This window comes from Nicotiana tomentosiformis, chromosome 1, assembly GCF_000390325.3.
Source record: "Nicotiana tomentosiformis chromosome 1, ASM39032v3, whole genome shotgun sequence".
In the NCBI taxonomy this organism is placed as follows: Eukaryota; Viridiplantae; Streptophyta; class Magnoliopsida; order Solanales; family Solanaceae; genus Nicotiana; species Nicotiana tomentosiformis.
In genome coordinates, this window is record NC_090812.1 from 60711889 (window position 1) to 60724989 (window position 13101).

At 36.2% G+C, this 13101-nt stretch overlaps 1 protein-coding gene across 3 annotated transcripts; it reads left to right on the plus strand.

Moving 5' to 3' along the window:
- The first annotated feature begins 1570 nt into the window (after positions 1-1570).
- LOC104103549 (probable protein S-acyltransferase 23) lies at positions 1571-13062 on the plus strand. 3 transcript variants are annotated; one of them, XM_018773251.3, is made up of 13 exons: positions 1580-1999; positions 2095-2235; positions 3038-3150; positions 5289-5368; positions 7086-7253; positions 9481-9702; positions 9798-9897; positions 10458-10509; positions 10592-10669; positions 10776-10874; positions 11448-11526; positions 11633-11781; positions 12538-13062. In XM_018773251.3, exons 1-13 carry the CDS (start codon positions 1754-1756, stop codon positions 12724-12726), a joined length of 1716 nt encoding a protein of 571 aa, XP_018628767.1. In that variant the 5' UTR covers positions 1580-1753; the 3' UTR covers positions 12727-13062. The 3 variants fall into 3 exon arrangements, with proteins under 3 accessions (XP_070040122.1, XP_018628767.1, XP_009609761.1); XM_009611466.4 differs by having other exon boundaries at positions 1583-1999; positions 7086-7249; positions 9564-9702; XM_070184021.1 differs by lacking the exons at positions 11633-11781; positions 12538-13062 and having other exon boundaries at positions 1571-1999; positions 11338-11470.
- Positions 13063-13101: the final 39 nt, after the last annotated feature.

A 13101-nucleotide genomic window follows, 5' to 3' on the forward strand; every position in this document is an offset into this window, starting at 1 on the left:
CCTAGGATCAAGCCCCCTTTAAAGTCAATTATGAGGGCCATTGAAGAATGTGTAACGGCAAGGAGTGAATGCCATATTCCTTGTAACGGGCCGTGTACTTAATGATGTAGAATATTCCTCATTAAATGCTACTGGGTGGTAGACATTTATTTCATCTTTATGAGTATCTTTCTCTTCGGGAACTGACGGGATCGTTGCCTTCGGTTTCAACTATCTTTTGTCTTTCTTCGGCTCCACGTGTCACTTCCTCATACGATCATTTAATATAGACATATTTTATCCTATACAATAGCTCATAAATGTAGTAACTCAAATAAAGTTCAAATCAATACTAATGCTAATAAAACAAATTCAATTCAATACTAGAAATGACAATAGTGTTGGATATATATTTTTAATTTTGCATTGGTTTATAATGAAAATACATAATTTAGTTTATCTTTTTCTTTAGTGCTTAGTCATGTAATTAATAGTACTTATTAGATGTACTTATTTTAGCATGACTTATATAGTACTTTTAGATTATGTTCATTTTTATTATGATTTATTAATTAACAATATTTATTTTATGTGATTTTCTTATCTTTGTTATTGAATATTATAGTACATTGCTATATTTAGAAATATTTAGAGCACGAGTTACATATTTGTGCTATGAAAACTTTACTGGGGAAAAACCAAAAATCCAAAAAATCCGAGATTGAAAAATCCCTCTTTGTTGGTTTGATTTGGTTTATATATTTATAAATCCGACTCCATTGGTTTGATCCTACTCACCGATGTACACCCCTAAAGGTATGCATGAAATTTCCCTGTGAAAAATACAATAAAGTGCTAAAAACGTAAAATTTCACTTTGAACCTATGGTTTGAGTGCAAATAATCTCCAATGATTAGAAAGCCATGCTCGAGAAGACAAATGTTTAATTTGAATTTTAGAGAAGTTTATTATATTGTTGCATATACACCATCTGATAGAAATCAAGTATCATTACTATATCCTTACAGATTTCATTAATGTCATCATCAATTCATTGTAGACATAAAATTGAGCTTTACAATACTCGTAATCTCTGACCAAACATAATTGTCATTACCGTGCCAAGAAGAACACAATAAATGGCCAACTAACAGCAAATATACCAGCTCCCACATGCAAACGTAAAGACAGAAGAATTAACCAACATGGGGAGGACACTATCCATTCTTTATTTTATACATAGATAACAACAAGGAGGAGGAGGACTATGAATATGATTTGGGTTTTGTATAGACAAAGCTTAGTCTTAGACAAAGCTTGCATAATAAACGGATATCAAACCTTAGTCTAAGACATGACGACTTGAATCTCTTATGTTTAGACGAGTTTGATCTAACTCGATATCCTTCTAAATATCAAATTTTGGAAAATAAATGTACATAATTTAGGATCAACAATTAAATTGTATCCCAATTGCAATATGATGGACCAAGCAATAACAAAAACTAATGATGCAATATATATTCTAGTTAATTCGTTCAATTCCGAATGCAAATCTTAATTTGGATTTATCTTTAGTTGATGTTGTAAATATTCCGCGCGTGCAGCAGCCGTAGAGTAATAAACATACTGACAAATCCAGGCGCCTGAATACTGTGCTTTAAATGAAATCCACCCTCCCCAGTAAATGCAGAAAAAAAAGTTCACAGCAACAGAATGAACTAATAACTACCCTCAACAACACTTCGATCCAGAATTTTGAACTACCAGATCAATGGCTTCTTCAGAAATCGAAATCGTATTCGACTCCAACGATCAACAGAACTCGGGTTTTCAAAACCCTAATGAACCAGCCATAATCGATGTTTACTCTGCTGCCGCTTACGGAGATTTTGACAAACTCCGAAAATTCGTTGAAATTGACGGCGTTTCCGTTTACCAGCCGGACGGCAACGGATATTACGCACTTCAATGGGCTGCTCTCAACAACTTCGTTGATATTGTCCAATATATCATCGAGGTACTATCCTTTGTTTTCTTTTTTATATTGAGAATATCTAAGTTTTTTCATTTGGAGGTAAATTTTGGTGTTTTTTTATTTGGTGGTGTGTGTAGCACGGAGGCAATGTCCATGCGACCGACAATGCGGGGCAGACTGCATTGCATTGGGCAGCAGTGCGGGGCTCAATTGCTGCTGCTGATGTGTTGTTGCAGAATGGTGCGCGGGTTGAGGCTGCTGATGTTAATGGTTATCGGGTAATTAGAGTACATTCTTTACTCGTAATGTCCAACTAATCATAATTATGGTATTGTTGTTGATATTTTCAAATTTATCTGTATAAGTTGGTAATTTTCCTATAACTCATTTTATTGTCATCTTTAGTTTTGAATCCCTATGAGTTAAGCTCCTTTAGATTTTTCTCTCTTGCATCTAGGATCAACATCCAAAGTCAAAATGATTTACAAGTTTGAAAGAGTTTGAGATTGTAATCTTGCCAACTGAACAAGCTTTATCTGTGTATGTTAAGTCTTTTAGATTATGAATCTACAGCTCCCAGTTTGATGCAATAGAATTAACAAGGTTCCTAGCTGATATTTTTTATGAATGGAGGAGTGTTGTAGCTGGGAACACATAGTGGAAAAACTAAAACTCAATTTGGTTCAGACTCTTTGAATTAAAAGGACTTTATTTTTTTGGTTTAATTAATCTCCACGTGTAAGCTTTCAATGAAATAAAGGATCCATAACCTAGACTTGTATCTGCTGGGACACTTGGGGCAGATGGAGTATATTTGCCTTAATTATTCCTAATATCTTCTTTATCTTAGTTTCTTCCTCCTTAGTTATGGGCTTCTCGTTCTCCCGCTTTCTCTTGATCATTACTCATCTTCTATTTTCACAAACCTAGAAAGCATGATGTATTACATAAATCAAATCTTTGACAGGGTGAAACTCTGATTTTAGAGCCTTCTAGAAACTAATTTTCTTTGATGAGGCTTTTCTTGAAGGTGCTTTTTCATTTATATCAACTGTTGAAGTATGCATTCTTCCTTTACAGGCAGTTCATGTTGCAGCTCAATATGGACAAACAGCATTTCTAAATCACATTGTTGCAAAGTATCAGGCTGACCTTAATGTACCGGATAATGATGGGAGGAGCCCTCTTCACTGGTATGATTAGCAACCCCAGCATTTATAGTATGAGTTTTCGGTTTTGAGTTGCAGATACATCATCTTCTTGATTTCCAAATGGCAATTTTTCTCATGACACCTTGCTATATTTTCATTCTGATCTCTGGATGTGTTTGTGGTCTGTGTTAGTTTCCTGGCAAGTTCACTTGTAGTTTTGATGGGATTGAAATTATCCTCCTATGTACGGATATTGCTTATTGCCTTGCCTGAGATCTGGCTTCCGTTCCTAATCATGAATTCTGAACAAACATATCAATTCCAAGATATCCTCCTCTTTATTTGCAATTATTTATTTTAGTTTTGTGCATCTCGCTACACAATGATCAAAAACTAATTACTATATTGGAACCTGTTTTCTGCTGGCTCCGGGCAGTCTAGGTAAAGTTAGTTAAGCATGTGACATGATCCTGAGAAGTTTAAGAGTCAAATATTTTGAATATGTTAAACCAAAAATCTTAGGAGAAGATCCTTTACCACTCTAAGTAGCAGATAGTCAGGGAAGCAAAAACATGGAAGTTTTACATGTCCGTGGGAGTTGCTCCAGCGTTGGTTCCAAGAAGAAACATTAGAATGATCAGATTACAACACAAAAACAAAATCCATCTATTCCATAGATTCTACTATCACAAATAATAGATTCAAGTCATTCAGCCTACAATAGAAATTACGAAAATAATTTTTTGATGAAGTAAGATAATTTCATTAAATGGCATCAAGAAGATGCATAGCAAAAATATACAACAAAAGTGTGGCTGCTCATATGCAAAAACTTACTGAATAACTAAGGAGCAGACACAATCCAAAAAAGATTCAAAGCAAGTTACAGGGGCCTGGTTGAACCAAGTAAATAAATTGATTAGACAAGTTGCTTTAAGAGAGTGATTAGGAGTTGAAATCCCATCAAAACATCTGCGATTTCTCTCTTTCCAGATGCACCAAAAAATAGTAGCAGGCACCATTTGCCAAGTTTTTTTGATGGATTTCCCAACTCTCCATGAGCACTAGCTCTCATAAGCATCCTTGATACTGTAAGGCATGACCCAGGCAAGTCCAAAAACTGATAAAAACATGTTCCATATGTCAGCTGCTACTGTGCACTGAAGAAATAGATGTCTCACACTCTCAGATTCCTCCTGGCACATAAAACATCTGTTCACTGTCGGAATGCTTCTTCTTCTGAGGTTGTCTTGAGTAAGACAGGCTTCATACAGGCTTGTCCAGATAAAACCAATTACTTTTATAGGGAGTTTGGTTCCCCATATAAGCTTCCATGGCCATTTGTCAATCAGAAATTACCAAAATAATTCCGATGACTAAAAATACGTAAACGCTATACTGTGCCTAAATCTAATATGGATGTCTCTTCTTCTTTCTTTCTGATTTCGCAATTGCTCGAATAAAAGAAAAAGAGTTGACGGGTTATCTGGTCAGAAGCTGTGCGTCGTACAAAGTAACTCCTAAACTTCTTTAAAAGAGTCCATTTAATAAACGTAAGACAGTAAACTGGGGAAGAAGTGTTGCTTTTAGTTATAGAATGAGAGTAAGGTGATGAAGGTCCCAACTCGGTGGATTGGTGTTGCACACATGTCTTAGTGGTGTGTAACATTAAGACTCAAGTATGGCTTGGATATGTAAAGTTGGTGTCCATGTTTTCTGGCTTTTGTTATAGTTGGATTGGTACTTTTCCCTCTTTCTTTATGCTTGTTCCTAACTTCCTATTAGTAGTTTCATGTCATCAACTCTAAACAGCAAGATTGAATCATTGATTTACATCCTTCTCAAAGAAATCATTGATTGACATTGTATAACACTCTTGATTTTGACGTAGTCTTCATTTTTCAAGCTTTGGTGTGCCTTTCTACTCCAAGTATCTTAAATCTTTTGTTCCTGGTATTGCATGCAATTTGGGGCATTCCGCATTCCCTATTGGACAGTGAAAATTTTGTTTTATCAAGCATTTCCAGACACAGTTCTTGCCCTCTGGTGTTGGTTTGTAGAATCTAAAAATTAGTGTTTAGTGAGTTGATCTTTGTGTTAGTTCTTTATATTATTTTCTGGCAGCAGTTCCATTACGTTATGATTTTCCCATAAGCATTTTCTCTGGTATTTCCAACTAGGGCTGCATACAAGGGATTTGGTGATACAATTAGGTTACTTCTATTCAGAGATGCTTTCCAAGGGAGACAAGATAAAGATGGTATGTTTATATTGAATGTACCGTTTTCTTAAATTCTTTGGTCTATATGTAGTGCTTTTGCAAGTTAGGGAGACGTTTTTAATACACGTGGCCTGAACCAATCATAGTCATCAATTATAACAATTTGATGGAGATTGAAATAATAGATGCAGCACTGAAGTTGATGTGTTCCATAATGTTGCTTCAGAGTCGATGTTATGCAACAGTTATGGTTGTGTAAATGTCTTATAAAAAAAAATACTTGAGTTAATATGAAATGTAAGTTGAAGTGTCTAATAATTTCTTCTCTTGTCAATGTTTGGATTCTAGATGGAGATGATAAGCAATTTATTATTTTGTTTTGTGGTGCTTCTTTTAATAAATTGATGGTTTCTGCATAAATTTTATACTTTGTTAAAGGAATGAGTTTGTGTTTTGTTAGTTTCCAGGAAACTACTGTTTAATAGTTTAAACAAGGGTTTGAATTTTGGGGCTGAATGCCCCTCCTTTTGCTTGAAGAAAGCAAGTGTTTGAATTTCACGTGATCTAGGTCAAAACCGTAAACTTTATCATCTTTTGATTGTTTTGTCCTTGTTGCTATGACAATCCTCTTACGTGGATTAATTATCAGATTCCGGTTCCTTCCTTCTTTAGTGAATCATTACATCTTTTTTTTTAATAAGAAGGGAATCATGATATCATAATGGCCTTTGAACATTTAATAAATCTTACTTATCCAAAAAAGAATTTTTTTTAATGAATCTCAGTGCTCAAAACTGCATAAATATCATAGACATGTTATATGATTGGACTCTATAAGGAAGGGCTACCTTTTTTAATACATGCGCTTACTTAGTCCTAGACTTTTGATGCATGAATGAATCTTTTACGTACTGATGAGAAAGTGCACATATATGTTGTTCATTGAAGTCTTCCAAATTCAACTGACATCTAAATAGGAAGATGTGTGAGGAAAGTAACACAACAGGACTTTTGTGTGAAGAATTGGATATTGAGTTGGTGGTTTGGAGCAAGCTATCAAGGGTATTTACTAAGTGGAGAATGAATTCCAGAACTTCTTTGAGCATGTCTTCTTGTTGATTTGAAAAAAATGATTGGGATTTTATGAGTTTTTCTGGGATGGACCTTTGGAAGACTTAGAATGTGGTTTGCGGTTCTTGTTTTTTTCTTTTGGGGTGGAATTGCTTATCATTCCTCCATTAATGCATGGGCCCTATCTTTCCATTGCAGCGTTCTAAGATTTTGGCAGGGACATATCTGAAAGTTTGGGACTAGTATCCCATCAGCTTTATCCCCCAGGGCTTAGTTCAAGTGAAAAAGGTTGCTTGTGACTTAGGTCACAAGTTCGGGCCCTGAGCTATGCGAACTAAGCTTGATATTTAAATGGAGAACGGTGGGGGGGGGGGGGATCCATTATTCCCGAGTTCCAAAAGCTGCGATTAGTCCTAAGGTTGGCTGTAGATGGATTTCTCTGTCATCCAAAAAAAACAAGTATCTTATTGGCTTCACCTGTGGTTTAATTACTCACTTTTTCCTCGAGGGTTGTGACCATGATGTAAAAAATGCTTTATCTGGAAGAGGTTTTGGTTGATCTTTATTTTAACTAAGTTTTTACTGATTGACTATACTAATTGCTATGTATATACATCCGGACATCAAATTATTGTTTCGAAGCACAAACATAGTTGTATAATGCTGATTCTTCAAACATTTGCAGGTTGCACTCCTTTGCATTGGGCAGCATTAAGAGGAAATGCAGAGGCTTGCACTTTACTTGTACATGCAGGCACAAAGGAGGACGTAACAGTCAAAGATAAGGCTGGATTTACTCCTGCAGAGCTTGCATCTGATAAAGGTCATCGGCAAATAGCACTTATACTTGTAGGTAACTCTTTGTATAGAAATTATCTATTGCCCATAGTGACAGTTTCTGAAGAATTGAAAGATTTGCCTAGAAGTTCTGTGTGTGGTTGCTTGTATCCGAGTACGATGACGAATGAGATTATATATAACATATGGTGCTATCTTAATCCCCCCAAAAGGAAAATAGTACTATTGTGAAGATTTTGTTATCTGACGTGCTGGGTTATGCAATAATATGATGATCCTTTTATATTCATGTATGCATGTTTTTCCTTTTCTTTGTAAATAGGGATTTTGGGGGTGGGGGTCATGTTGCTGGGCGGGTATTTGTGATGAATTTGGAACGACTTTTTCGTTAAATGATTGAATTTGGATTCTTGCTGAAATCCATAATTTGCATGGATGACTTGGACTGTCATGGATTTCAAGTCTCAAATAAATACCTTAGAGATGATGAAGATCATTTTGATTCACTTCTAAGTGGTCCTGCTATTTAATTGAATGTTTCTGGGTTAATCTTTCTTGAGCTAAATACTTTGTACAAGTGGTTTTAATTCATTTTGTTACGAGAAGAATGGATGTCTAAAGACTCTAAACTAATGGGGCGTCCAATTTATGATTCCAAAAGGTAAAAGCTTCTTCAAACTATAAATTCTCAAACTCATGGCGAACCTAATAATTCATAGTGAAATAATGCTTGTGAGCATGTTTCAGGATATGTTAATGCATTGGCCATCTCTAGTTTTTGTGCTTCACCTCCTACTCTTTTCATATGATGCACAATTTGAATCAAAGGTGAATTCATTTATTGTAACACATATACTGCTCTACTTTTGTGGCTCTTATCCCATGAGATTTTTGAGATGGAAAAGGGAAGTTAGCATGATGAAACTCATAAAGCTTGCAGAGTAAGTTCCAGTTTCATCATATCCCTTGCACAGAAGAATGATTGCCTTGTGAGGTGTTAAAAAAATTGTTGGATTGTATCAGGATAAAACCTTTTACCTTTTCTGGTTGCCGCAATGAAAGAGGGAGCGCCTGCAGTGTTCTGGTAGCACATGACACTGTATTGGAAAAGGCAGTCCTGGCTGTTTGCATTGAAATTTGACTTATTATATGTTGCTGCATCATTACCAAAGCTAGAAAGTTTGGCATGGTTGCATTTGGCATTATGTAGTTCAGATGTGGAATGGTGGGTCCTCTAAAATGCAATAAATGAGAGCTAGCAAATAAGGTGCTCACTGCTCATCCTTGGTGATTCCTCTGGGATTTTCTTTTGTATGACTATAGTGTTTGGGCCCAGCTTGCGCAAGCACCTCGACTATTCCATCGGATACCTGTTACCCACCAGCACAAGTACCGGGTAACTCTGCCCACCAATGCTTAGACAGATGGGAAGAAATCACCTAGTGTTTTTTGCCTCCACTGGGATTTGGACTGAGACCTCATGGTTCTCCTCCCACTTAATTGACCCCTAGGCTACATCCTTGGATGCTTCTCTGAGATTTATGCTTACATGCTTTCAGTTTCATTTTTGTTGCAAACATTATACTTTTATGAGATTATGCTACCAGATTTCTTATGATTTGCTGATTTTATTACCTTCTGTTGCGTGTGATATAATTAAATTGTCAAAGGCTGCATTATCAGTTGGCAATAGAACCTCAACCATCACCCACTACAACGAACTTAAATATATGAAAACCGAAAAGGTTAGTTAACAACATATAGGAGTCTTGTGCTGCACGAAATAAGGAAAGTTTCCTAATTCTTGGAATTCTTTATTTATGACATGATTTTTAGAATAGTCTGCACAATATCCTTTATTTTTCTCATGGCTAACATAATCAATTGAAGCGAAACGTATAGTAAGAATTCATATAGCTGGCCCCAACTAGCTTGCAATTGAGACGTGATGTTGTTGTTGTTGTAATGTAATCATTATGTACACTCAGTGCAGTATTCTTAATATTTTCTTGACTTTCTAAAAAGACTCAGTGGTGAAGATTTTATTAGGTCATCCTACTTTTTCTGAAAGTTTAATGCTTAACTCTCCTTAGTAGTTACTCTTTTTCTGATAACTACTTTCCGGGTTGCTGCTCAATCAGTTTATATTAGAATTTCAACATCCTTCTCCCCCCAAACAAACACAAAACTATTAAAAAAGTTTAGCGGCTAAGAAAATTAGGTCATCTGTCATCCTACCATTTTGAAGAACCATGCTGATCCTTCTATCTATTGTTATGCAGTTATTATCTATCATCTGCTTAGCTGTGTCTTGAGGTTGGAAGTATTTTGTGTGAATGACAGTCTGAAATTCAATTCTGTGCAGTCTAATGCCCAACGTTCACTGCAAAAGCAGTGGAAAGACAATGTTTTCCCTGCTAAAATGGGGGGAAAAGGCTACGCTCCAATTCTATTCTCTGTTGTTGTTGTCAACATCATTCTCTTCATCAGTTCAGTCCTCTTTGGTGGGTGATGGTACTTCTTGTGGTATTTTGTTTTTTCTTCTAGTTGGAGGCAGCAACTTGCTAATTGTTACTGGACTGGATCTTGTTTTCACTAGCTCCTGGTCTTACAAAAGTTACTGCTGTTGTTGCACTTTGGGGATGGACTGCTGCTTCCCTGGCAGTTGGCGCGCTCCTGATGTTAGTGCGTTGCAGTAGGTAACTTCTCCTGTTTAATTACATGAATGATATTGAGGCAGCAAAGCCCACTTAATTTACTCTGTAGATTGTACTAAACCCCGTATTGTATTAAAGCCAATAGGAATTTTGTGGGCTTTATTCTATTAAAATATCAACGTAATCAGAAGCTTCATCCTCCCTTCCCCTGTTCCTTTCATTTTCGCCACTATCATTGATGAACCATCTAATCAATCAATGCGCTCTTTCTTGTCCTTTATATCACTATGATCCTTAGGCATTGGTTATAGATTTTTGGAGTTTGTCCTGTACAATGTTGGATTTAAATGAATGGGCTTGTTTATGTGGCAGTATTCTTGGCCCTGAAAGTTATACTTAAACGTGTTGTCTTATGTGTTTCTTTTTGGTAAATATATGCCTGCACTTGGCTTCTCATGCCTCGTTATGGCAGGATTCTTGGCCCTGAAAGTTATACTTAAACATGTTGTCTTATGCGTTTCTTTTTGGTAAATATATGCCTGCACTTGGCTTATCATGCCTCGTTATGGAGCTAAAGATCATTGTTTCATTCTCATTTGCAGTAAAGATCCAGGTTACATCAAGACAGGGGTCACTTGTCAACCTGATGCTCAGGTATTCACTCTCATTTTGGATTTATTCAACAGCAATTTTAATATCTTCTAATTTACTTAATGATGTTAGCTGATTCTTCCAGGATGCACTATTGAATATTGATCTGAACAATACTTCCAGCTGGACTGGGAACTGGTCTCAGCTTTGTCCCACCTGCAAGGTTTCTCAAAAAAACCTAGTCTTTTTAGTTGTTACTACAAGATATATACTACCTTTAGATGATGCATTCATTTTGTAATGTTGATCGTTGAACATTTTTATGCAAGATCATACGACCTGTTCGGTCAAAACACTGTCCTACTTGCAACCGTTGTGTTGAACAATTCGATCATCATTGTCCCTGGGTCTCAAATTGCGTGGGGAAGGTATGACCTTATTTAAAAGCTACTAAAGGAACATATACAGTATACAAAAATCTGCTAGCCATTGATTTTTGTCTAATTCTTTTTTACTGGATACCTGATTTTTCCTTTTGTTTTGTCCTTTGCGGCTACCAGTCTGGTTAGATGCAATACAAATGAGTGTTAGTATTTTGTTTTTTACTTCATATTCCTGTTTTCACTCCTATGTTTCCTCACATCTTCTGTAAACTACGTTAATACTACTGAAGAGTTTCTTGGTCCATGGAATTTAATATTATTGATGCGGCTTGTGGGATATAAATCTCTAATCCTGTAACTGTGGATTACAGCAATTATATAACTACAATAACGCTTCCCTTCTGAGTTTTGTCGGGCATCAATCTAGTTTCTTATTCCTTTTTTTTTTTTTTTTTTTTTCCCTTTTGACTGTCTTGCATCAGTTTGTTGACTTCCTCATTAAATGCAGATTACGGCAATTCTTGCATATTCCAAGCTATAGGAGTTTTGCAAGTATTTTTCTTCAATTCCTGCAGTTTTGACCATTGATTTCATTGTCATTCTTGCTGAACCTTGCAGAGGAATAAGTGGGACTTCTTCGTTTTCCTTTGCATGGGTTCTTTGACATCTATAATTGGTGCTGCGGTAGCTGTCCAAAGTATGTTAAAAGCACTTTATCTTTAGTCTTTAAGACTGGTAGTAGCTTATACTAATAAGATGACACTGGTTGCTTAAGACAACTATAAACTTATTACCTCTTGCAGGAATTTGGACATCAGTACCATCATTGGTAGATGATGAATCTTGGTTACATCATGTTGTCTTTGCGTATCCCAGTATAATCGCTTTTCTGTTCATGGATGGGGTTATTCTGATTGCTGCTGTAACTCTGTGTGTAGTACAAATATCCCAGGTATAGATTAGATTCCTTGGTTTTCTTGTCCTTCCTGGTCGTTAAACAACTGAAGCCTATAGATATTTTTGCTCATGATTCACTTTAGAGGTCAGTACCCCCCCCCCCCCCCCCCCCCAAAAACCAAACAAACAAAAGAATCTGATTGAATAAATGGCCTTACAAGGGGATGAAATTTCCCAAACTAGTCAATATAATGAACCAAATCCCATCTATATCGACAGTTGTATACTTGCTTCTGAAACTAATTTTTTACTCCATTTGAAAGAACTGTAGGTGGGTTATTAAGCACTCGAGACTTTCCAATGAGCATAAGTTTAGCTGCCTAGTCTTCTAATGTTCATAATAGTGAATTTGAAGCTATACTCAGTAAGATCATTGATTGTTTAGACAGTTTTTGACATATTTGAAGCAGTTTCCAATGTCTTGGATGAGATGGTGCTGGATATGGAATGTGTTTGGTAGTCTTGTCCTTTAGGCAGGCTAACTTGAGTTACGTGAATTCATCTCTTATGAGAGCTTTTAAAGAGAAAAAAGGTGTTGGGTGGCTGAGGGTTTAATGTGTCGGCTTACCCTCTGTTATGAGTGATTTAGTAACCTACTAACTTGCTATAGTGTTCTATGGGAAATGGCTTGAAGATGTATCCCAACAGGTCATCAGTGTCGATGCAGTGGAGCTTTCCTTTATGAATATTGCCTGTGTGTCACAATAAATGATTGGAGAATTGAGGCAATGTACTATTTCCTTGTGTGCAGATAGCTCGGAATATTACAACCAATGAAATGGCGAATGCTATTAGATATGGGTATCTTCGTGGTCCAGATGGGAGGTTCCGGAATCCTTATAACCATGGATGTCGAAAGAATTGCTCTGATTTCCTTATCAATGGTTACACAAATGATGATGAGATCGCATGGCCACCTCTGCAGCACGTTGCAAGATAGCAGCAAGGGTCTGTGGATGCATATATTTTCCATATGAGCTCTTCAGTGTTTCTAAAAGAATGCGAGGTGCTCAGGTATATTTACATTCACATTGTAAAAAAAGGATCATCCCTCAATATTATAGGAAAATATAATCCCCAACTCTTGCTGCATTGAAATGATACTGTTCTCTGTACATCTTCATGTATCAAATGTTCGAGTGATGAGGAGATTTTTCGACAATTAACGGAAGGAGTGAAAGACGTATTATCAAGGAGAAACTTTACTGTAATTTCATTTCATGTTCTAGTTACTTCCGATTAAGCAGTTATATATTCATTTTCCGTTATTTGAATATTCAACATAATTGTGATTAGTAATTGTATAACACCTCAA